The sequence below is a fragment of the Tachypleus tridentatus genome, chromosome 3 (genome assembly GCF_004210375.1).
Source record: "Tachypleus tridentatus isolate NWPU-2018 chromosome 3, ASM421037v1, whole genome shotgun sequence".
Lineage (NCBI taxonomy): Eukaryota > Metazoa > Arthropoda > Merostomata > Xiphosura > Limulidae > Tachypleus > Tachypleus tridentatus.
The window spans coordinates 68,072,225-68,098,705 of record NC_134827.1 but is presented as its reverse complement, the minus strand read 5'-3'; the positions used below and the strand labels follow the sequence as shown (position 1 = coordinate 68,098,705).

At 34.8% G+C, this 26,481-nt stretch overlaps 1 protein-coding gene across 6 annotated transcripts in view; it reads right to left on the bottom strand.

Annotated features, from left to right (window-relative positions):
• Positions 1-2,318: 2,318 nt before the first annotated feature.
• LOC143247047 (nephrin-like) overlaps positions 2,319-26,481 on the bottom strand; it is an 85,163-nt gene continuing 61,000 nt past the window's right edge. Inside the window, exons 5-10 of one of the 6 annotated variants that reach the window (XM_076494375.1) lie at positions 26,039-26,335; positions 24,435-24,725; positions 22,706-22,993; positions 17,477-17,776; positions 15,311-15,510; positions 2,319-3,421 (exon numbers count right to left, since the gene is read on the bottom strand). In XM_076494375.1, the coding sequence (XP_076350490.1) occupies positions 3,380-3,421; positions 15,311-15,510; positions 17,477-17,776; positions 22,706-22,993; positions 24,435-24,725; positions 26,039-26,335 (1,418 nt within the window). In that variant the 3' untranslated portion in view covers positions 2,319-3,379. Of the gene's footprint in view, positions 3,422-15,310; positions 15,515-17,476; positions 17,777-22,705; positions 22,994-24,434; positions 24,726-26,038; positions 26,336-26,481 lie in introns of those variants that run through there. The other 5 variants (XM_076494374.1, XM_076494378.1, XM_076494379.1 and 2 more) reach the window with 5 other exon arrangements.

Sequence of the window (26,481 nt, the reverse complement as noted above, 5' to 3'; positions counted from 1 at the left end):
ATATTATCCAAATCGAAGGAGTATGAATTTTATCCATTCTTCAGAAGTTTCCAGTTCTTCTCCAAAATATCCATCAAATTACTTTGATAGTATTTCCAAATGATCCACAATTTCTTCACACACACATGAAATTGAGGACTCATCCTCACTTACCATTTATTCAAGTGATGGAAAATTTGAAAGAGACCCTCTTTTAACTCGTCGACACCAAAGATGTAACTTTAATTTGAAAGCATTTAACTTTTCGCAGCATTTCAATATGTTTACGTTTTTCCCTTGAAAAGATACACTCAAGTCATTCATACGAGTGAAAATATCACTCAAATAGGCTAGCATTTGGTTGAATTCTTGTGATTCTATTTCTCCGGGCAGATCATAGTCACGTTCCTTCAGAAAACTTTTAACTTCTTCTTGCAGTTCAAAGAAGCGCGTTAAAGCTCTCCCACGTGACAGCCAGCGGATTTCTGTGTGGAAAAGCAAAACTGAATGCTCACTTCCAAAATCTTCACAAAGCGACTTGAAGAGGCGGTGGTTCAGAGCGCGACCCCTAATCCAGTTCATCATCTTCACAGAAGTGACAAAAACGTTTTTCAACTTTGAAGGCAATGTTTTTGATGCCAAAGCATGTCGATGAAGAAAGCAGTGAGTACCTTGCAAGTGCAGAATCTCTTGTTTCATCAGTGCAAAAAATCCTGATTTATTTCCTAGCATAGCAGGGGCACCGTCGGTACACACAGAACCAATAATTTGAATATCTAAATCATATTTCACAAATAATTTTTTCATACACTAGAAGACATCGTTCCCTTTTGTGGTTGTTTTCAGATTTTCACAGAACAGGAAATCTTCCTTTATGGCACCATCATGGACATACCTCACTAGTGCGATGAGTTGACTGCAATTTGCAACATCAGTTGTTTCGTCCAATTGGAGAGAGATTTTCAAGGGACTATTCCTGATATCTGCAATAACTTGGTCCAAAATGTCCGAACTCAAATCACTAATTCAGTTTTGAATAACATTATTTGATAACGGCAATAATTTAAGCTTGTTTGAGGCTTCTTTTCCCAGAACAATTGTTGCCATTTCTAATGCACACGATTTTATCACCTCTTCTGCAATTGTATGGGTCTTTTTGATTTGGCTACTTTATACGCTACGTGGTATGAAGCCATCAGCAGTGGTTTCTCAGCAGATATAAAACCTAATTTTGGAAGGGTTGCTCGAGAATCAAAGCGGGCCCTTCTACCTTTCAACGATTTAACATCATGGCCTGCAACAGCTGCTTCACCATGCCGGTTGTTGAAGTGTTCCTGCAGCGGAGATGGCTTCAAATTTGCGTTCGAAAGGACAGCGTTACAAAGCATGCACTGGGGTTTTTGCAGATCCTCAGTTGTACCAATGCAAGTGAAACCAAACTTCACATAATCATCATTCCATTTCCTTTTCTTTGACATAATGAAGTTTTTTTGCACGAACACAGAATCAACAATGCACTGATTACCATTGCATAACGCATGGGTTTATATACTCTACGAAACTTACTAGAACATTCTCGAATATACGTCACATGACGTCATTGATTAATTCTGGATACTTCTGGAAGTTTCTCAAGTCACGATCACGTGAATACATAACATAAATAAATAATAGACACTTTAAGACGGCGTTCACGAACGTAACCTAATTAGTTGTGCCGTGTATTTAGGTCACGTTTACGTTTCGTTTGTTGTTTGTTTACAGTTGTACATTAAGATTTCGGTTTGCACCGGTGACGGTAGAAACGATAGTTTATCATAATAAGGTAAAAATCTACGTCTGAAACAAGAAAAATAAGAAATAAAAATCGAACGTAATTTTTTAATATATAGGACAGTACCCTTAATATAAACAAAAAAAACTGAAATGTTATCTCACACCCCTGGTTGGGAACCACTGATCTAGAGGCTTCATAGAAGATTTAAATCCAATATAAAATCAGACACAATACACTTCGCAACATCACAGTTCTTCTCAAACAATTTACTATTACAAATCGTGTCTCAGCCACTGTTAATTCTGTCGTATTCCAACCAGTGATAGGCAAAAATTGACTTATTTTTAAGTAATACGTATGTTTATTTATCAATTTTCAAAGGTTAAATTCTTTTTTCAATATGTTATTTCAAGATAATTTTGAAAATTCTATTGTTTCCTAGAGAGCTTCGTTGAATAATGAAACTTACAGAAACAGGAAGATATTTTTCAATGTATTGAAGATAATTATTTTAATAACTGATTTATTTTTCTTAGCAAATAAACAGACAGATTAACTATTCTTAATTTTTATTTTAAATGACTACAGAAATTAACAGTTTCATTTGTTTCATTACTGGAACTAAGATAAGTATAAACCAGCAAACAAACATATTTTTACTGATTTCCTTCATTTTATCTTCTCTGTTGACGGCAAGGTGCATCTTAAGGTTTTACATATCCGAAAATAAAAATTTCATCTCAAGCATCAATTCCGGCCCGGCATGGCCAAGCGCGTTAAGGCGTGCGACTCGTATTCTGAGGGTCACGCGTTCGAATTCCCGTCACATCAAACATGCTCGCCCTTTCAGCCGTGGGGGCGTTATACTGACGGTCAATCCCACTATTCGTTGGTAAAAAGAGTAGCCCAAGAGTTGGCGGTGGGTGGTAATGACTAGCTGCCTCCATCTTCTTACACTGCTAAATTAGGGACGGCTAGCACAGATAGCCCTCGAGTAGCTTTGTGCGAAATTCGAAAACAAACAAATATCAAGCATCAATTTATCGTATTGTGAAAGCAGATGAACATTGAAGAAACATCAATATTGTGAATATCAAAACTGGTGTTAAATTCGCTACACCTTCCTTAAACATAACAGCAATCTTTTGGGATTTCGCTCTCTTAATGTATCTTTTAGTTTCGTTTTGTTTGCATAAGTCCTCGAGAATGACAAACTAAAGAAAAGTTGTGATTGTTCTCCAAAATAATACAGTGCTTGTTTTCATAGTCTAATGTTAGAGAACACTGAAGAATTTTTCCAAAAACGTGGTGGAAAAGCATGTGACAAGAAGAGATACATATGTTAAACTTGACTCCTTATTTCAGTGTTTTGTAATTTCACCTAATCAAGGGTTCTTTCTAGAATCGACCTGATATTTCCTTTTATAGTCTGAGGCTTTTCTGTGCAGTGCTGTGAATGAAAGTGTCTTCCACAGAAAATAATAATAAAATTATAGCAGCACTTCCTGGTATTCATTTAAAATTCTGATTCCAAGTGAACAAACTTCACCAGTTATAAACATCTGTCTTTATAATCGTTCTCTATAAAAATCGTAGGAGGGCTAAAACTTGCTTTAGAAGCTCTTAAACTTGGGTATATCTTTTATATTCTCTCACTGGGTATACCTGGAAGTAAAACAGTAAATATAAGTGGATAACATATATGACTAAAAATATGAATCGATTATTAACTTTTAGAGCTGTGTATTTTAATCTTGAATTGTAAAAATCATTTACCTATTAGAAAATGAATACCCATCCACAATCACAACAGTGTCGATATTTATATAAATCAGAAATTATTATAGTGTTATTATTTAACGTGTATTTTAGTAAGTAGCAACGTACGTTAGAAGCAATATAATATATTTATTAAACTGTCTTCCAGTAAACTATTTTAATATTATTTTTAGATGTATACCTTTCTTTGTTTATTATAATCTTGTTATCTGTCATTTCTATTGAAATATTTTGTTTGTCACTCATACAACACACCAACTACGGTGATTTCGAATGTCATAAATTTTGGTTTTTTTAAGATAACATCTCCTTTTTTACAATGGCAGACAACAATGAATTAAAGGTATTTTGTTTGTGATATTATTGTACCTGAATGGTTCTATGTAATAAATATTGTTTAAATTACCATAAATTTAGCAGAAATAAAAACAGCTAGGCTACTTAATTTTAGATTGGTGTTGGATATACAAGATTGTTTAGTGTAGGCATTAATCCAGTCTTTAAGTTCACATTTCATGAATGTTTAGTCTTCATAGCAAGATGGTTAAAAGTAATTATTTTAATGGCAAAAGTTATAAGTCGAACATTATCTTTGTAATTATATTATTTTCTAAGTTTTACTGATATTTTTGACGTCAAACTACTCAAGTCTTCACTATTTTTCGCGGCTTCAGTGAATACGAACCGAAGAAATGAAGTGAAAGAAAAGTTAGATGTAAAATTAGTCGTGTTTGAGTGATTTGCCGTAATGGGCGACATTTCAAAGAGAGTTTCTCAGTTTAAATAGAGATAAGAAGAATGATTTGTCTTTTCATAGGGTGTTCTAAAGTAATGGAAACTGACTGCGTGGACTTCGACGAAAAGGAGATACTTATGTTAGGTTCTGGTTAACTGCAGTATTCAATGAGGTAACGTAAGGGAATTATGCACTTATATTATTGTGATAAAAGTAGAGAAAACTGACTCGTCTTTTCAATAGGATTCTAAAGTAATTGAATCAGCTTAAGTGGACTTTGACAAGAAAAGAGATTTACATAATTTGAGACACAATTGTTATATTCATAGTGTTAAGAATTTTCTGTACATAGTTTAATTTGATTTGAAGATATTTTAAAACAAATGGAGTGTGTGATGTTCAAATTTATTGCCAACAAGTCACAGACACCAACTGCAAAGAAATCTCTAGCCCACACATACACTTAGACACACACAGTCCATCTATCGGTCTAACTTTGACATGATAAAATCATTTTTTTTTTTTTTAAATTAACAATAAGAAACACAACTACATTTTACCTGGATATAATTTTGGAAAAATAATTTACATTGTTATATACTTAACCAACTTAAGACAGTTACGAGTTTAGCCAGATGTAGTGCAGCGAAAATATTGTATATTGTTCAACAGACAAAAAAAAACAATAAAAAACTTAATTAGTTCTAGCAAGATTCTGCCTACTGTATAAAGTTAAAACCTTTATGCAGCAATAAATTATGGCTCTTATAAACACTATTGTAAGACGTTAACGAAATATAATAGGACAACATTCTTGTACGCCTTAATCAACTTAGCAAAGATTTTTGATCTATAGAAACGATACAAGTTGTGTTCCTGGTAGAAATATCATTACCATTCCACTTGCATTGCAGTGTATAACGGAATATTTGGATTTAGAGGGTGAGGTTGTGATTCTGGTCTCTGTTGATCAAATGCAAGCATTTGATAGGGTTAATAACTCATATGTCTGCATTTAATAAAAAAACGGATTATTTTACAAGGATGTCTTGACGGTTTGAGAAAAAATGAAAACTTACAATACATATTTTTTTATTACTTTAGCTAAATATTGTATTAAGACTATTGGAAGAATTTGTTTAGCAAAAAATGTTAATTCAAATTTGTTTTCCTTTTATAAGGCACAGATAAGAAAGAAAATAAGTTTTGATTATTTGAGATATGGAATTCATAATATTGATGCTTTTGTACATTTTTATTCTAAAGCTGTTCATCCTTGTTCAGAACGCTATATTAATGTCCATCTTTTGATCTAAAATATAACAAATAGTTTTATTTAGGTCATTTCATTGTATAATAGTGTTTACTTGATTTTTGTATTTCTTTCCTTTGTAATGTACGGGATCACACTATATAACACAAATTTTGTTCCTGGATGGTACGTGTTATTTCTTAATTGCTTATGTTGTAAAAGTACAGAAAATGGCCATTATTCCCTTCATTTTATGTGTAAAAACAGGCAAATTTGCACATTTTCATTTACATAATGTCTAAATAAAACAACATATGAATAAAGATTTACATGTATTTGTACTGAAGTTATACCAAAATGATCAAAAATGTTTAGAAGTGGTAGTTTTGAGAGATTTGGGACTGTAGTGTAAATCACTTTTACGTATCAGCTCCCAAATGTAGTCTCCCATCATGTTTTCGTTATACGCTCCTTGGTAGCAGCGTTCAAAGTGCAGTATATCTTGGTGGAAGCTTTCGCCTTGTTCCTCTGAGCATGCTCCCATGTTCTCCTTGAATTTAACAAGGTGAGCGGCAAGGATATGAACTTTCAGGGACATCGTGCAGCACATTTTGCCGTTGTTCTTCACCAGAGCCTCAACCAGTTCCACATAATTTTCGGCCTTGTTAGCTAAGAAGCCCTGAACCACTGCGACAAAGCTGCCCCAAGCTTCTTTTTTTCCCCTTCGTACTGAGCTTCTTGGAAAATTCTGTGCACTCCAGGATCTTCTTTATTTGTGGTCCAACAAAGACACCAGCTTTGACCTTTGCCGCAAACAGCTTAGGGTAGAAGTCTCGAAGGTACTTGGAGGCTGCAGACTCCTTATCAAGAGCTGTGAAAAATTGTTTCATAAGACCCAATTTTATGTGCAATAGTGGGAACAACATCTTCTGGAGGTCCACTAGTGGCTCACACTTGACATTGTGCCTCTCCACAGAGAACTCGGTCCGTTGTGGCCAGTGCTTCCTGTTATAGTGCACTGTGGTGTCTCTCATGTCCAAATATAACAGGGAAACTGGGTAAGGCCTCCTTGGAGACCCATCAGGAATGTCACCATTTTGAAGTTTCCGATAACCTCCAAGCCATATTCATCATACTTCAAGGCTTCTAGCAAGGTCCTGACTCTGTTGTATTCCTCTTTGAGGTGCACCGAATGAGCCAGGAGAAGAGATGGATAATTATTTCCGTTATGGAGCAGCACACGTTTGAGTCTTCTGCATGAGCTACCGATGAAGAGACGCCACTCGTTCGGGTTACAGGCAATTTCAATTGCCTCACACAGACTGGACACACTGTGGCAGAAGCAGAGCCCATCTTGACGAATGAAGAAGCTTAAAAAATGTCGGTGCCACTTCCTCTGACTTGAGACTTGCACACTTTCATCTAACAAATCACACTTTTTGAAACTAGATGTCAAAAGCTTGGCATTCGACTTTGTTAGACCAAGATATCTCATCAAGTCATTGAGGTCTCACTGGTTGGGGTAGTATGGGTTTCTCTCACCAGCTGCACCTCTGAAATTGTAACCTGGATCTTCAACGTCTACCTCCTCTTCTGATTTGTTGCTCTCTTCTGAGGATGGCTGCTTTCTCTCTGGCGAAGTGGGTACAGGGAGCTCATGACAGTGTGGTACTTGGATGATGGATGATGGAAGGTCTGGATACATGATAACAGATGCGTTCTTGCTAGCCCGACGTTTGGAAGGGCCCAATGTACAAAAGTAGTAATTGCTTGAGTGGTCAGTAGGTCCATGCCAAATTTATGGAATAGCGAACTTCATGGCTCTCTTTCCCCTCTGTACTGTCCTGTAAAAGAGCAAAATAAAATTGTTATTATAAAGAATAAATTTATTTCATCCGCAACTAATGTGTGAAAGGTTTATGCAAAATATTTTATGTGATATTTTTCCTATACTCTTGGACATTTAAAAAAATTAAAATATAGTTAAATTTTAAAAAGTCTAAAATTTGTATAATGAAAAATTTTACTATTCAAGCAAGCAAAAATTGTCCGTCTTACCTTCTAGAGTTTTTTTTGCAGTGCTTGCTGGTAAAATAAGGTGTCCAGAGTTTGTCTTGATCCCTGACAGGCATGCTGAAATATGCCTTGTAGGCTTCACACATTTTAGCAAATGCTGTCACAGAGTATTTATTCGCTCTTGTCTTGATAAATTGGCCACATACATAGCAGAATGCATCTGGAGAATGCTTACAGCTTCTTGATGCCATCTCTGATAAAATCAGATAAGTCTATGTGTTCACTTAGGCAACTAAAACTAATCTAAAGTGGTGAGTCCCTGTATATATATTACTATAGAAAGTTCTAAAAAATTCTAAAAGGTTCTTGAAAATTCTCGTAAGTTCTACAACATTCTAGAAAGTTCTTAAAAATTCTTGTAAGTTCGAGAAAATTCTCTCTCAGCTACTTAGCACTAAATCTACCTGGAATGTTCTGGAAAATGAATAAATTTGGAAATTTCATTACCCAAGTCACAAAAACAAAAGTTTGAAGAGAAAAATAGGACTTTTCCATTTATTTTAGGCATAAGCAATTGGGAAATAACACTTTCTGTCCAGGAACAAGAGGAGGTGAACATTTTGTTATATAGTGTTATGAGGCCACCTATGGAGGATTCTCAAAAAAATAAAGAATAAACTTTGCAACTAAAATTTATATGCGTGTCAGAATGGCTGGTATTAACACTTTTACTGATAAGGAGAGAACAACGTTTCAACCTTCCTAGGGCTACTCTTTTACCAACGAAGAGTGAGATTGACCGTTACATTATAACGCCCTCACAAGTGAAAGGACGATCATGTTTGGTGCGACGGGGATTAGAGCCCGCGACCCTCAGATTACGAATCGAACGCCTTAACCCACCCGGCCATGCCGTGCCCTATAGTTTTGTAACAAAATAAACTTATATATTCTTTAACTCCATATAATATTACAGAAAGCTAAATGTACATTGACAATATTTGATGATTTAATAGGAAACTATTTTCTATTTCTAGGTTACTCTTTTCTATTTTAGATCTAGAATTTATATCAGTGATGACGAGAAAACCCACTTGTAGAGAAAAATATTTGTAAAGACGGCTGGTTTGGGTTGAGAAAATTTTTTATGTAGAGGAGCGAACAACGTTCGGTCATCATCTCTTACTGCCAACTCTTGGGTTACTCTTTTACCCACGAATAGTGGGATTGACTGTAACATAATAACGAGTGAATATATAAAATTATATACTGTTTTGTAATTTATCTTTGAGGTGAAATAATAAATGAACTGTAACATCGTAGATTTTCTTTCGTGTATTTGAAGAACATCCAAGTTCAAATGTATATAACATATTCAAAGATGTAGAGAGGAACATTTAATGTTACTTTCAATGTAACTCATGAGAAATGCTCATTGACTGGTTACGCTGAAATATCTCACAACCCTACACTGTATGTATGACCCCCTCCAAATAATGTCTTCACGTCGGTGTCTAGTTGTTTATGTGTCACCCTTGTGATTCTTAAACTTCTGTTTCCAGAATGTATGCTTGTGATTTGTTATAATTTATTATATCTAGTGTTAGGACAAATATTGGTTATATTATAGTGACCGTCTCGTTCAAATATGTATGATTTGTAAAACATAGTAAAAAGCTATGTATTCCATATTTTGAATGTCACAAAAAGTTGTGCCAATTATAAGACGGACGATACTTATAATTTTTTACCCACTTATATGATTACATCTTCAAGAAGTTAAAACTATGTATCTAACTTTGTGTGTTATATTTAAATGATAAATATGCAAATTCTAGATTGAAACATAGTACAGCGAATGTAACAGCTTATTTTGATTGTAAACGTACTGGATTTATAAAACGTTAAAGAAAAGGTATGTATTTTCTTTTATCACAAGAAACTTGAAAGATAGTAAAATAAAATTTCTACGGTTGTTTATCACTTTTATGTAAATGATCAAAATACTGAAGGTAAGTTTTAAACAATAAGCAAAGTTTGCAACTCATTTAGTTTTCAAATGTTTTGAATAATTTCGAAAAACCAACTTGATTACTTGTATAAAGTGGATATTAATTAGAGTTTATTATAATAAAATGATTATCAGTGATGACGAGAAACCCACTTGTTGAGAAATTTATATGCAAAAACGGCTCGTTTGGGCTGAGAAAACACTTTACATAGAAGAGCGAACAACGTTTCGACCTTCTTCGGTCATCGTCAGGTTCACAAAGAAAGAGGTAACTGACCGGAAGCTGACCACATGTTTGAAAGGGGTTGTGTAACTGTGTGTTGAAATGTAGAGGGCGGTATTAGATGTTTGAATATATAATTTTATTTATTATATTAATATAGGTATAAAGGCGTTCCTTTATATTGGTTTATTTTGGGTTTAAGTTGTTGTATAAGTAAGGCTTCTTTAATTTTACGTTTGTTTATGTTTATTTCTTTATTTAGTATTTGAGTGTTTTCTATGGTTATGTTGTGTTTATTTGACTTGCAGTGTTCGAAAACGTGTGAAGGTGACTTTTATGTTCTTTGAATCTGGTTTCCATTTTCTACTTGTTTCTCAATATAGAAGTCGTGGCAGTTATCACATTGTATTTTATAAATAATGTTGGTGTGGTGTTTGTCAGTGTAGTTTTACATAGTATAGACCTCGGTTTTGTGCCGGGTTTTTGAATAAATTTGGTATTAATTGGAATGTCATATTTTGTTACTAATTTTTGCCAAATGTTGGTTATTTGTTTGCTGATGTTGGGAATATATGGTATACAGCAGTATATGGTTTCGTGGTTTTGATTCGTGAGCTGTATTTACTTTAGTTGGTTGATTTTGCTTTCTGTCTAGGTGTGTGCGTATAATGTTTTCTACGGTTTGTGGAGGAAACTTATTGATGTTGGTGAAGTATTGTTTTATTTTGTCTAATTCATCGTTAATTTTATCTGGTGAGCATAGTTTTATGGCTGTGTTTATTTGGTTTCTTAGTATGTTGAGTTTTTGTTTTGTTTCATGTGCTGAGTCCCAAGGAATGTATAGTCCAGTATGGGTGATTTTTCGGTGGATTTCTGTTTGAAATTGTGTATCAGTTCTTGTAATTTTGAGGTTAAGAAATGATATTTGATTGTTTTCTTCCTGTTCACATGTGAAGTTGATGTTGGGATGTATAGAGTTAATGTGATTGAAAAATTAAGTATGTGTTCTGTAGATTTGAATCCACAACCGTGTCATCTACATATCTATACCAGTATAGTGGTGGATGTAATGCTGTGTTAATTGCTTGTGTTTCAACTTGTGTCATAAAAATATTGGCTAGAACTGGTGATACTGGGTTGCCCATGCTTAGGCCGTTTGTTTGTATATAGTTTTGGTTGTTGAACATGAAGTTTGTCTTTATCGTGGTGAATTCTATGAGGGTTGCTAACTGGTTACTGGGAATTTCTATAGTTGGGTTAGGGTCTCGGATATAGAGTTCTAAGGCTATCTTGCAGGCTTCAGTGGTTGGAACTTCTGTAAAGAGGGATATAACATCGAAACTGGCCATTAAGGCTTTATGATTAAGTTGATTTAGATTAGACTTGAAATTAAAAGAGTCTTTGATAAATGAGCTGGCTGATGTTACATATTTGGAGAATGCCCATGCTATGTATTTACCAAGGTTGTAATTAAACGATTCATATGTGGACATTATTGGTCGTAATGGACAATCTGGTTTATGAGGTTTGGGGATGCCGTATATTTGTGGTGTGCGTGAGTCGGTTTTACGTAGGTAGGAATAAAGTGTTTGTGAAATTGTGTTGGCTTTTTTCATTTGTAGTAGTAACTTGTTCAGTTGCGTCTCGTGTGTCTTTGTTGGATTTGTGTGTATAGGTTTAAATTTGTTCGTGTCTGATAGGATGTTATTCATTTTTTGGATGTATTCATTCGTGTTCATTATGACTATAGCGTTACCTTTATCTGCTTTTAGAATTTTTATGTTTTTGTCTTGTTTTAGGTTTTTTATGCAATTAATGTCTATTTTTGTAAGGTTGTTTTTCAGTTTTCTGTTTTGTGAAATTATGTTGATGGTTTTGTGAGAAAATTCTTTGAAAAAATCGTTTAAGATGTTGTTTTTAGGTGTTTCTGGAAAATATAAATTTGTAATTTTACCTGGGAAGGTTGGCTGTTGGATGTCAATAAAATTATCTAAGTTGTCTTCTTTCTGTTGGTTGTTTTTGGTTGTTTCCTTGTTTTTGTTCTCTGTAGAAAGTATCACAAGTCTCCTGGCTAGGTCTTCTAAACATGTTTTGATTTCTATGGTTGGAATGTGCCTAGGTGCTATAGCGAAGTTGAGTCCTTTGTTAAGTAGATGTAAGAAAAACTAAGATGCAAACAACAGAAAAGACACCAAAACGACAAACCGTTGACTAACCTCATAATTAACAGATCCGACCGTCAATTAAACACAGACGAGATACATCTACTTAACAAAGGACTAACAACCATAGAAATCAAAACATGTTTAGAAGACCTAGCCAGGAGACTTGTGATACTTTCTACAGAGAACAAAAACAAGGAAACAACCAAAAAACAACCAACAGAAAGAAGACAACTTAGATAATTTTATTGACATCCAACAGCCAACCTTCCCAGGTAAAATTACAAATTTATATTTTCCAGAAACACCTAAAAACAACATCTTAAACGATTTTTTCAAAGAATTTTCTCACAAAACCATCAACATAATTTCACAAAACAGAAAACTGAAAAACAACCTTACAAAAATAGACATTAATTGCATAAAAAACCTAAAACAAGACAAAAACATAAAAATTCTAAAAGCAGATAAAGGTAACGCTATAGTCATAATGAACACGAATGAATACATCCAAAAAATGAATAACATCCTATCAGACACGAACAAATTTAAACCTATACACACAAATCCAACAAAGACACACGAGACGCAACTGAACAAGTTACTACTACAAATGAAAAAAGCCAACACAATTTCACAAACACTTTATTCCTACCTACGTAAAACCGACTCACGCACACCACAAATATACGGCATCCCCAAACCTCATAAACCAGATTGTCCATTACGACCAATAATGTCCACATATGAATCGTTTAATTACAACCTTGGTAAATACATAGCATGGGCATTCTCCAAATATGTAACATCAGCCAGCTCATTTATCAAAGACTCTTTTAATTTCAAGTCTAATCTAAATCAACTTAATCATAAAGCCTTAATGGCCAGTTTCGATGTTATATCCCTCTTTACAGAAGTTCCAACCACTGAAGCCTGCAAGATAGCCTTAGAACTCTATATCCGAGACCCTAACCCAACTATAGAAATTCCCAGTAACCAGTTAGCAACCCTCATAGAATTCACCACGATAAAGACAAACTTCATGTTCAACAACCAAACTATATACAAACAAACGGCCTAAGCATGGGCAACCCAGTATCACCAGTTCTAGCCAATATTTTTATGACACAAGTTGAAACACAAGCAATTAACACAGCATTACATCCACCACTATACTGGTATAGATATGTAGATGACACGGTTGCGGATTCAAATCTACAGAACACATACTTAATTTTTTCAATCACATTAACTCTATACATCCCAACATCAACTTCACATGTGAACAGGAAGAAAACAATCAAATATCATTTCTTAACCTCAAAATTACAAGAACTGATACACAATTTCAAACAGAAATCCACCGAAAAATCACCCATACTGGACTATACATTCCTTGGGACTCAGCACATGAAACAAAACAAAAACTCAACATACTAAGAAACCAAATAAACACAGCCATAAAACTATGCTCACCAGATAAAATTAACGATGAATTAGACAAAATAAAACAATACTTCACCAACATCAATAAGTTTCCTCCACAAACCGTAGAAAACATTATACGCACACACCTAGACAGAAAGCAAAATCAACCAACTAAAGTAAATACAGCTCACGAATCAAAAAAACCACGAAACCATATACTGCTGTATACCATATATTCCCGACATCAGCAAACAAATAACCAACATTTGGCAAAAATTAGTAACAAAATATGACATTCCAATTAATACCAAATTTATTCAAAACCCGGCACAAAACTGAGGTCTATACTATGTAAAACTACACTGACAAACACCACACCAACATTATTTATAAAATACAATGTGATAACTGCCACGACTTCTATATTGAGAAACAAGTAGAAAATGGAAACCAGATTCAAAGAACATAAAAGTCACCTTCACACGTTTTCGAACACTGCAAGTCAAATAAACACAACATAACCATAGAAAACACTCAAATACTAAATAAAGAAACAAACATAAACAAACGTAAAATTAAAGAAGCCTTACTTATACAACAACTTAAACCCAAAATAAACCAATATAAAGGAACGCCTTTATACCTATATTAATATAATAACTAAAATTATATATTCAAACATCTAATACCGCCCTCTACATTTCAACACACAGTTACACAACCCCTTTCAAACATGTGGTCAGCTTCCGGTCAGTTACCTCTTTCTTTGTGAACCTGACGATGACCGAAGAAGGTCGAAACGTTGTTCGCTCTTCTATGTAAAGTGTTTTCTCAGCCCAAACGAGCCGTTTTTGCATATAAATAAAATGATTACAGTAACAAACGACGTTGCAAATTTGAATTGTTATCAAAATTTAACCACTTGGTCTTTTCACTAACCATGTAGTATTGTGAAATATATTTCTTCATTCAAAATGTATGATTTTCTCTCTGAGTTGTAATCTCTTTCAAACATATTACGTTAAATAATAATCTTAACATTGTTCATATGACGATGTTAACCCTTTTAAAAGTCGTGTTAGATTAAGTAACATGTATTAAAACTTACACTTTTTCTAATTTTGCTTTGGACAACAATTTACATCGTCATAAAACGTTTATTTTGCAGTAACGTTCTTAGTAATTTGACTTTCTGCAACAATATAATTTATGCATGTTTCCTAGGAACACGTTCTCACCCTTGTACTACTATTACGTAATCAACCATCTTGGCCACCTGTCAGGGCGGTCTAGTAAGCGTCCTTAATGTTACGCTCTCTTGTAATAACGGTGTGGAGCCATGACAAAATTGCCGTCTGTCATGGCGGCCTATCAACGTGTTCCTAACTTTTGTTGCAATTTTTAGAACTGTGACGTCGTCATCTATGATAAAATTACCTTTTCTCTCCTCCTCCTTCCTTGAGACAGCCAATCAGCGTGAGTTATCATCCATTGGGCAGTAAAATGTAGCTCTTACTCCTAGCATGCAACATATTTTCTGCTGATTATTTGACAAGTATTTTGTTAAAAAAGTTCTTATGCGTTTGAAAAACGTGACTAAAGTAAATGCACAGTTCTATTCGTCTTTTTAATGATAAAAAAATAGTGTTATAGATTAGATAGTGCCACTGGTGTTCATTACATTTATAACTTGAATTATAAAAGCTTTGAATTTTATTTACATTGTATTTTAATTTATCTAATATCGCTTGTGTATAGGATCATTATAACAATTTTGAAATCAGTATTATATGAAATAAACACTTAATTTTCAGTCTCTTGCTGATACAGTATTACGTCTACGGATTTCCAACGCTAAAATCACTGGTTCGATTTCCGTTGGTAGACTCAACAGATAACCTGATGTGGATTTGCTATAAGAAAAAAAAAATACACATACACACTTACTTTTAAACATCTATGACATAAACTCGCTCCAACCAGCTCCTTATGTTGTTTTGGAATAGTATTCTCCAGTTTTTTCGATCTTGAAGTTTCAATGAGACTCAGTCCTAAAGGGTTATCTGTGCAGTAGTCAAGAGACTTTCTCATCCACCTTTTGGTCTCCTGGTAGCTTGTCTTTCGTTGAGAAAATTGATATTGGTCATCTGGCTAAAGATGGATTCACTAAATAAAAACTTTTATTTACAAAATGATTTTAAAATTAGTTGTTTATGAAAACTACGGTAGAGTTCAACTAATAGTAGAAACACTGAAGTGATAATTAGGTTTTGAATGTGTAATACTTTCCAAACCTTTTTAATTACCTTAACTAAACACATGTTGGAGATCTGACTATCAAGTTACTCTTTGATAATACTTTGTCTATTTCTAAACTATATCATTTACATTTCAGACATTGGTTTCAGGAATGAACTTGATACGATTTTTATCATTATTACACGCAGATGTCAATTTGCACAAATAGCTTGACAATCCTTACTTTGAAATGTACAAGTTAGTTTACTCTGAACGACAGTTTGGATGGTATAAACAACTGACTGAATGCTCTAATGATGTGTTAGTGGCACCATTATTTATCTTCTTCTGGAGTTCTGTTACTGAAAGAAACAAACAAAAACACGTTTCTCTCCCTGTCTTGAGTGATACAAATATTGTTACTGAAAGAAACGAATATGAATATGTTATTCACTTTATCTTGGAGTATTGTTTGTTTTGGAATTTCGCACAAAGGAATTTCGAGGGCTATCTGTGCTAGCCGTCCCTAATTTAGCAGTGTAAGACTAGAGGGAAGGCAGCTAGTCATCACCACCCACCGCCAACTCTTGGGCTACTCTTGTACCAACGAAAAGTGGGATTGACCGTAACATTATAACGCCCCCACGGCTGGGAGGGCGAGCATGTTTGGCGCGACTCGGGCGCGAACCCGCGACCCTCAGATTACGAAGCGCACGCCTTAACGCGCTAGGCCATGCCGGGCCCGCGAAAATAATGTGGGGGCTGACATTATATATATATATATATATATACACACTATGGTGCGGTCATTGAAAAATACAGTATTGTGAAAAAATGTCTGTTATTTATGCATACTCAGTGGTCCACAATTTAACTAATTTGGTATAAAGAAAACTATTTTTATTGGTAACATAAGTTAACTGTTACTTATTTTCCTAATGTGTCATATGAAAGTCTAGCATTTAGCAAAACCTCAATATAATCTGCAAAGTTAAATAATTTTTTACCATTCTTTCATCTCTGCCATTGAGGTAAATTGAAAAAACAAAGGTCTTATGACTGAGCCCAGTGGTACCACACTTGTGACATTGAGTTTAATTGAATTTCATTAGTAACAACCCTCTGCTTTCTTCCATCCGGCTACTTTCTTTTTAATTTGCTAACTTATCCCTCACATCTATACAGATAATTGTTTGAACAAGCTTTTATTTGGCACCATGAGAAATACTTTCTGAAAATACAAATATTCCAAATCTACATCTTTATCTTCATCTACCGAACCAGTAACCTTTTGAAAGAATGTCAACATTGGGACAGCAAGATTTTCTCTTAGTGAGACCACATTCGAAACTTTGTTAAGTGACTTTGCAAAGCATCTTTTAAAAGACGTTCCAGAACTTTTCCCACAACTAATATGAGGCTAATGGTTCTATAATTACCGAGACAATTTTTATCACCTCTCTAAAAATAGGTGTTACATAAGCTAATTTCTGATTTGTTAACAGTCGTCCACTATTGAAGAACTAAAAAAAACAAACAAATATGGCGAGTGGCTCATATGTCCAATCATTGACTTCTTTTAAAATTCTCATCGAGAAAAGTTTCTTTTAAAATAACCAAATGCACATGAACGCTTCAAAACTCATAAAATAAACCGAAATAAGCAACTGTTACACGTTTTTAGAAATAAAACCGAAAAACTGAGAACTTCAGTCATTTGTAACTTTAGATGACACTTTTCGAGAAAATTGTTTTAAATCCTTTTGTTGTTGTTTTAGTTTGTTTTTAAGTCTTTTATAGTCAATACTTTTGTTATGAAACATAGCTAAAGCCAGATCGTAGCTTAATAGTAGTTAAACTTGGTATATAACTTACTTGTCTGTATTAACACAGGTGTTAAGGTGTGTGCCATCAATGTTACTGGTCTACTACGACCTTTGGAGTTAGAGGAGTATATTAAGAGGATAAGACGAGCTCCTGCTGGTAGAAATGTGAGAAGAAAGGTCGGATTATTGAAATTCGTTAAATTGGCTGCTAATTTCTTGTTGGGTAAAAGGTAAACTTCGATGTGAAAGCTTTGCTGTAGACCACCATCATCACCATGGTTACACCTTACCAACAACATGGAGTTGGTTGTGTTTGAGACGTCACAGCTCTCTGGAGGACTTGGTGGACCTGTGGAGAACAGAGTCAACTGAAAGAATGTGTGGATTGAGGTTCGTGTAAAGTATATTGATGATAAAGGTTGACAAACAAACTGATATTATTAGAGACAGGCGTGTTTATAACAGAACTCATCCAGTGGCTGAGTTGAGTAATATTGAACGGTGATAATAATATGAATTAAATGAACTGACGTGTTAAACGTAATTATTGATTTTCAGATATCTTTTAGAAGAGGCTTGTATATCTGTATGTAAATTACTGCATATCATAGATGCGTTTCCATATAAACATACAATTATAATAAAATGTGATTTGAAATGTATGAAAATAAAACGTCCTCATCATGGACAGTAGTCCACTTAAGTCTAATTAGTAACTAATCGTTTCCTTTTTTAGTGTGTGTTTTCTTATAGCAAAGCCACATCGGGCTATCTGCTGAGCCCACCGAGGGGAATCGAACCCCTGATTTTAGCGTTGTAAATCCATAGACATACCGCTGTACTAGCGGGGGGCGTTTCCTTTTTAATAACAAATGTATATGGATCACTAATTAGTTTCTAGCCTACGTTGTTGTTAATCTGTTACCATTTTCAATGAAATCCTCACAATAATTGTTCCTTTATTTTTGAGTAATGGTCATGATTTGATCCTGGCAGGCCGAGTATGGCGCACTGGATTTGTGGTTATAAGGTTCGTCCCTCCCCCGTTATCAATAGAAAAAACACACACACAATCGCGCTCTACATTTCAGGGTCGTGTGTGAATTACGAAAGTGTCAGTCAAAACTCACTATATTATTATAGTAACTTATGAGTTGGTTATGGGTGATGCTGACTCCCTTATAATCTGTCACTTCAAAATTACGAACGGTATGTTTTAGAGCAAAACCACATTGGACTATCTGCTGTGCCCGCCGCCTGAAATCAAACCCTGAATTTTAGCGTTATAAATCTCGAAACACATCGCTGTTCTGCCACGAGACATTAGAAACGGTTTGCTTTTCATAAAATTTAACAAATAATTTATCCTGGGTTTTCCTTATGGAAAATTTCATGCGTTATGCACTTCAGTTGGATCTTCCGCAATAATTTAAATAAACTAACTGTTTATTTTCAGAAGGAGTATTCGTGTTTCACTGACTTCTGTGTTATATCAAACGGGTTATTAAAGTTATTATTTTATTCTTTTTTATTTGTGGTGTGATTCGTATTATATTATTTTAATATTATTTCAGTTTACCGTGTGTACTAAGCACAATCGTATCATGTTGTATCTATATATTTAAATTTCCATAGAAACATCTGACGTAGGGCATATGGTTATATGTCTGTAAACGGTGTTCACCCTCTTTCTTTGTTCTTTATCCAGTGTTCTAGGTATCCAATGTTAAGAAAAGATGCAGTGATGTGTTTCTGTTTCTTCTTCTTGTAGACCCAGCATAGCCAAGCGTGTTAAGGCAATAGACATGTTTCGAAGACTTTGTGAAAAAGCACTAAATGTGCTCATCCCATTCGCAACGACATACTTATGCGAGTTTGGATTTAGTGCCCTTTTGTCAATCAAGACAAAATCTAGAAATCGCTTGGGTGCACAGGCAGACTTGCGGATTGCTATCAACAACAAAGTGCCACGCTTTGAAAAACTCGTAAGAAATAAACAGGAACATAAAGAATCATTAAATATAAATTGGCTATGAACATTTAAACATTTCAAATTCAAAGAAATTTCATTTCATCCATGGATAAATATTTATTTTTTTGTAGGCCATGTAGGGTTTATGCAACTTTTAGTTTGTTGTAATATTTTTTTTTTCTTTTCCAAATGTTTCGTTGTTGTTTATATATCATTAAAAACGAATTATAAAATTATTTTTTAGCCTCCTTCACCTTTATTCATAAATAAATAATTACTGTGAGGGGTGCGAGAACATATTTTATTATAAGTAATTTAAACCTGTATGAAGCCTCTCACATGAATCTGTGCCGTATTTCTTTCATTGTATATGAAATCTATCACTTGTGCCACTGACGGGTTTTACTGTTGATTTCAGCCTGTGTGAAGCTATTCATTTGAGTCTGTAACCTGTTTTGTTTCCAATGTGTGTGTTTGACCGTAATATTATAATATTCCTAAAGCTGAATGGGCTAGCATGTTCTGTTACACAAATTTAAACCCTCAGAACGCGACTCTAGCCTGTTTTATTCTGTGTGAATACCTCCACCGTATGTAACATATTTTTGTTATCCATGCTCTTCAGTGATAAGTTACGGACTTTCAACGCAGAAATCCGGGGATTGATTCCTAGTAACTGAATGTGCTTTACCCTAAGACAGACATATACATACTCTGTTTCAGCTTCCAGTGCCATGTCTGTGGACTTATAGCAATGTGAACAAAATAGTCTTTGTGGTGAATAGCGTAAAAAGAGTTAGATTATGTTTCCCTGGTATGGCCCGGCATGGCGTGTGACTCGTAGTCTGAGGGTCGCGGGTTCACATCCCCGTCTCACCAAACATGCTCGCCCTTTCAGCCGTGGGGCGTTATAATGTGACGGTCAATGCCACTATTCGTTGGTAAAAGAGTAGCCCAAGAGTTGGCGGTGGGTGGTGATGACTAGCTGCCTTCCCTCTAGTCTTACACTGCTAAATTAGGGACGGCTAGCACAGATAGTCCTCGAGTAGTTTTTTGTGCGAAATTCAAAAAACAAACTAATCCTTCTTCTTGGTTTATTTATTATTACAAACCTTGTTCGTTTTGGAAACTATGAGGCCTGTCTTTACATTGTAGCAGTGGTTTGAGTTACAGTCGAGATATATGTACCTACATTTAGGGGTCCGGTAAACTCCTCCAGTGTATCCTTTATGTATCTTAATAACCCACGTCAAGAAATGACAGTTTATTATCTTCATTAAGAACTGTATTGTGGAATTCTGTTCTTCAGGTGTTTTATAAATTCTCAAATCCTGTCTGTAGTGTGTAGACACATTAGCTTTATATCACCAGCATAACTGAGCTTCATTTTTGGACTTAAATCGACTGTTTTTATATTAAATTCCAAATTGTCTGAGTAGAAATTAATGTGCACTGGTGATATGAATAAGACTATAATTAGGACTTGTTGTTGTTGTTTGTAAAATGTACTTTCATGTTGTAAGTAGATTTTGTTGAAATAAATTTATTGACGTGAAGATGGTCAGTTACTTTATTGTTCTCTCATTTTCTAGTTTCTGATGGAATATTTGGAGAGTGTCAGAGTGAAAAGTTTGGATACGTCACGGCTGGTCATTGTATCTTATAAGGTTATCCTGGTTGTTTTTATAATATTTAATATACGATCAAATTCTTAACGAGGACGTTTTGCCTGTTAATGGTAATATTACGTCTATCAGATGTATATCTGCACTCAACTATAAGACAGTGTTCCGCTGTGATGTTAGTTGTTTAACTGTTTCTTTTGATTTTTTTTAACACTTCTCGAGTAGTTGGTTAATTTTCTTCTCTCTGATAACAGTTGGTTTAGACTTTATCTTCACGTAGTGACCATCTTCAACTACAGTCTGGAGTATTATTTTCTTTGTCAAAGATTAAAGAAACACTCCTTTTTGGCTAATGCTAAAGTTATTAACGAGCTGTCATGTTTCAAACTGCTAGAGACAATTTTAGAGTGGGTTACGTATCACAGATTTCTGGACTACTCACTTCAGTCAAAATTCTTCTAGCGGTATGCTGTAAATTGTATCTTTTGTGGTTTTAGTTATATCTAAGTTGTACATTTTGTTGTGTTTAAAGTCAAAATTCAGTACTTATTACACTTTTTATTAGTGGTTGTTTATTTAAGTTTAATACTGAGCGCTTAGATAACGTTAAGCAGTTTCTTGTTTTAAGAGTTAAACTACAACGTTCCTCCATCCAATGTGGATCTCAGTGGAATGGATACCTCACCAGACTTTCCGTCAAGAATAACTAATAATTTCTGATTCTGACTTCTACCTACATTGAAATAGTTATACAGAGACAACCTAAACATAATAGAAGACTGAGAGCGGAAACATGTGTTGGAACCAATTAGTATTAAGTTATGATATAAAGGTATTAATTATTTTAAAGTGATGTTAAATAACAAGAACATCAACATGAATACTCGAGATAAAACATACAGTTCACTTTGTTTCTGTAAAGAAGCTAAGAAGATAAAAAAAAACGAATATTGACACTACATAAACTCTTACAATTTCACATGTCTACTGTTTCCGGAAGTTTGTTTGTTTGTTTTGGAATTTCGCACAAAGCAACTCGAGGGCTATCTGTGCTAGCCGTCCCTAATTTAGCAGTGTAAGACTAGAGGGAAGGCAGCTAGTCATCACCACCCACCGCCAACACTTGGGCTACTCTTTTACCAACGAATAGTGGGATTGACCGTAACATTATAACGCCCCCACGGCTGGGAGGGCGAGCATGTTTTGGCACGACTCGGGCGCGAACCCGCGACCCTCAGATTACGAAGCGCACGCCTTAACGCGCTAGGCCATGCCAGGCCTATTCCGGAAGTTAATGACGAAAGTGTTGGTGTCTTTCCGTCCGAAATGTCATAATGTTGAAAATAGTTTGAAGCTGTTGTATTGTGTATTTCCTCATGAAATCAGGCACTATACATTCACTGTGTACAGGAATGCTAAAGAAATGTTTTATTGGTTTACCAGGTGTTTGATAAACCAGGTTTTTTATACCACGCGCATCGTTTAGCCTATAAATACCCCAACAACTTTATGGATTTTCCGACATATCGTTAGGAGATCAAACACTTTTGTGAACAACGTTTATTATATCATTTTACAATTCACTTCCTTGTTTTTAAACATTAAACCATAGAACCATGAATCGAGTGTCTTTTTCCTAATATTTTAATTTATAAAGAAAAAAATAATAGGATTATCTTACCAACTGCTACCAACGTGTAAATACAAGGCTCCGTCTGCTGTCCGACCACGTTGTGAGACTTGCAGGTTAGAATCCCGAAATCTTTTTCGTCTCGTGGCACGTAGCGTACCACGCTTCTTGGTCCAACACTGTGGAAGGTTAAAAGTTCTTTATAACCCGCTGAGGTGTTAATCGACCAAGTAAAGGTGACATTATCAGGGTCAGCGTGAACTTCACAGGAAACTTCAGCCAATTCGTGAACTGTAAGAGTGTATCTGGTCTTCTGACCTTCTTTACAAATAGGGGCGTCTAGAAAATAGAAATACATCCGAAGCAATACGACAGACGTGAACAAAATCCAAACAATTGAGTTCAAATGTTATAAAACTTCACTATTGTATAAACTATCAACGAAAATATGTCGGCAGATAACTTTTCTGTTTAATATTAAATTATTTTGGAAGAAAAGTTAACCCTTCTTGTTTTATAAAGCAGATATATTGATTACAATGTAGTTTGTTTTTTCACACTGATTTTGAAAATAAGCCGAATAATATGTGGATGAGCATGTATGACGTCCTAATCTTTATTTCTTTTCCTTAACATTTCATAACTATACTATCTTATTTCTTGTTTAGAATTTTAGCAAATATTCTATAAAAAGGAAATACTGTGCATTATTTGAAGAAGAAAACATTCACCATTGAGTTAGCAGAAAACATTCAGCAATGTAAAATTAGTAAACGTTAAAAATGCGCTTACAGTAACCCAAAACTATACAGATTTTTATTTAACAACGTAGTAAATGCTACGCACGAGAATGTTTTAAGACAACTTAAAAACACTGTTGTAGCTGTAAAAATCCCATAGCATTTCCAATTACGTAAAACCTGCAGTAAGATTAAACAGCTGATATGGTTGAGAGGTTTAGAATTTAAAATGCACACAGTATACAAACATACAATACGAACGTGCATACATAGATATATATATACACACACACACACACAACAATAATCTAAAGACAACAAAGGGCCTATCGGCCGTCCCATAAACTATAAAATGAAAATGAAATGCTGAATGTCAGTTTTACGATTTAAATGTTTATCAAGTTTTCACTGAAAATCCCGTTTTGGAACTGCATCCACCACATCTGAAGACTTCCTATTTCAAAAACCAACCACTCTGTGAGGCAAAAAAACATACCTGTGTTTGCTGAGAAACACTCTAACTTTGTCAAAATTATGTTTTTGTTCCCCTAGTTCTACCTTTCTTACCATCTGTATACAGTACATCAACACCATCATTTCTGTTTATAAAAACCTCCAGCAGATTCTGTCCAACTCCTTCTTTTTTTTCAATGTAAAACACTTTCAGAGGTTTTAACCTGTTCTTGTACTACGACCTTTCCATCCCAGGTGTCATTCTAGTAGTGGACCACTGAACCCTACTGCTATCTTATGACTTCTCTAAATACTTCAAGACAATTATCACTTACCTTTGGAACGAACGAACGAGCCACAAGGTACTTCTAATATATTAAAGTTAGTTTTATTAATGAATGTAATGTAATCTATGGTGATCTGTAAGATTGATTAATTCTGCAGCAGCATAATGAGATTTGTTTAAAATAAAAACTTCGGCATATTTAAAAGTAGAACGAATACTTGTAATCAATATTAGATAAAGAAAATGTGCTCGTCTTCTTTCTACTACAGTTTTTCACAGATGTTTAAATCTAGTTTCTTACATTTTATGTTTAGTTTTAAAACTTCACTGTCTTCTCTCCCTTCACAGTTGTCAACTAAGCACCTGTAGGTGCCGCTTTGAGCTCTTCCTACTTTCTCCAGTATCAGAGATTGATCGTGAACCAGAATTCCAGAACGGGGATTGTTTATTAGAGTACCTCGCCAAAACTGCCATTCAATCTTTGTAGCTTCCGGGTTGGAATCGTATAGACAATAAAAATATACGTCATCTCCTGTTTGAACCCATTGCGCCACCTGGCCGTGCTTTAACGTCACAGACACTTTTGGTTTGTCTTTTGTGAAAAGAAACATGGAGTTAAACTTCAGCTGGGAATTTATTATCATTTATGACAACAATGTATAAACAGAATGAGAACTTTATGACAAAATTACAATTTATGATAAACTACATTGTAAGAAAATGTTCGTTTTGTTATAATGTGAATCTTTCTATAGAACACAGTCTTAGTTATTTAAAGATCCGTGAGGAGTGTATTTTTATATTTAAATAACACTGACACTTTTGTCATTAGATTACAATATTAATAGTAAGGAACAAGTGTTGCAGGGGCGTTTTACGTGCTATGTTTACATCAATTCACAAACTACCTCTTCCAAAAATAAGCTTGCTTATGTTTGTATGAAATATTTAATCCAGTCTCATCCAAACCGATCTAAGGGTGAAGCTTGTATGTTAAAATAACTTTGTTGAGTATTTTATATACAATCTATAGCAAAAATGCCTTTATATAGCTGTGTGATAAAATTAGTTAATGAATTTGTTAAATAATGCGAGTTACAATAATTTATCTTAAGTTGGTTATAATAAGACCTTAAGTAACTTGTTAAGTTGTAAAAGCACAAGACCAGACCCATGAAACCTTGTTTAGGTGATAACACTATTTAAAATGTTGTAGTCAGTTGTTTATTCACTTACTTTAGTACAAAGCTACACAACAGACTATTTACGCTCTGCCCACTTTGGGAAATCTAGCTCCGGATTTTATCGTTCTGAGTTCGTTAACTCACCGCTAACCACTTGAATACAAAAATCGAAAAAATGACATAAAATTGGCTTTTTCTCTCTACTCCATTCTTCAGAACGAGGGCTCATCAAATGTCACTTTCCTTATCCATTTTGTTCGGGTCCGGGATAGCGAGGTGGTTGGGGCGCTTGACTCGTAATTTGAGGGTCACGGGTTCGTATTCCTGTAACACCAAACACGTTCCTACTTTCAGCTGTAGAAGCGTTATAATTTGACAGTGAATCTCACTATTAGTTCGTACGATAATAGCCCAAGAGTTAGCGGTGGGTGGTGATGACTAGTTGCCTTCCTTCTAGACTTACATTGCGAAGTTAGGGACGGCTAGTGCAGATAGCCCTCGTGTAGCTTTGCGTAAATTTCAAGCATAAACAAACAAGCAGAACGATTTTGTTCTTGATAAAGGGGAATTCACCGATACAAAACACTGGACAAGAGAACGGACTGATTGGTTGGAGTTGCTTTGAAGTATAAGAAACAAAAGATAGATTGATGAAAATCTTCACGTGGTATGAGAAAGCTGGGCAAATCGAAACGTATAGGTAATGAAGTAGAGAACTTACAATGTACATTTAACGGGATACCATCTTCTAACGCTCTTCCTGGTAGTTGATGGTTTTCTGCTCTACATGAAAGGTATTTCCCATTATCTCTGCTAGATGGCGAAAATACGACATTACTGACAGTTTTATTTCCCCCTTCTCTGAAAGACGCATTGACAGCTTCCATCTTTCGAGATCCCAACCACCAGGTAATGTGAGCGGGCGGACGAGATCCTGTGGTCTGACATTCTACTACATATTGTCGACTGGCTGAAAAGTACTGGTGTGACAAAATAAGTCGTATTTCCATTGGCTTCACTAAATAGAAAAATAGATTCCTCTGTTATGTACTTAATTAACTTTAGTATAAACAGACTATTTCATACTCAAAATGTGTTGCTATAGCTAGGCCTTGCTAGGTTGACGTTTCTTTTGAGGTAATTTTTAAATTAGGCCTATTTTAG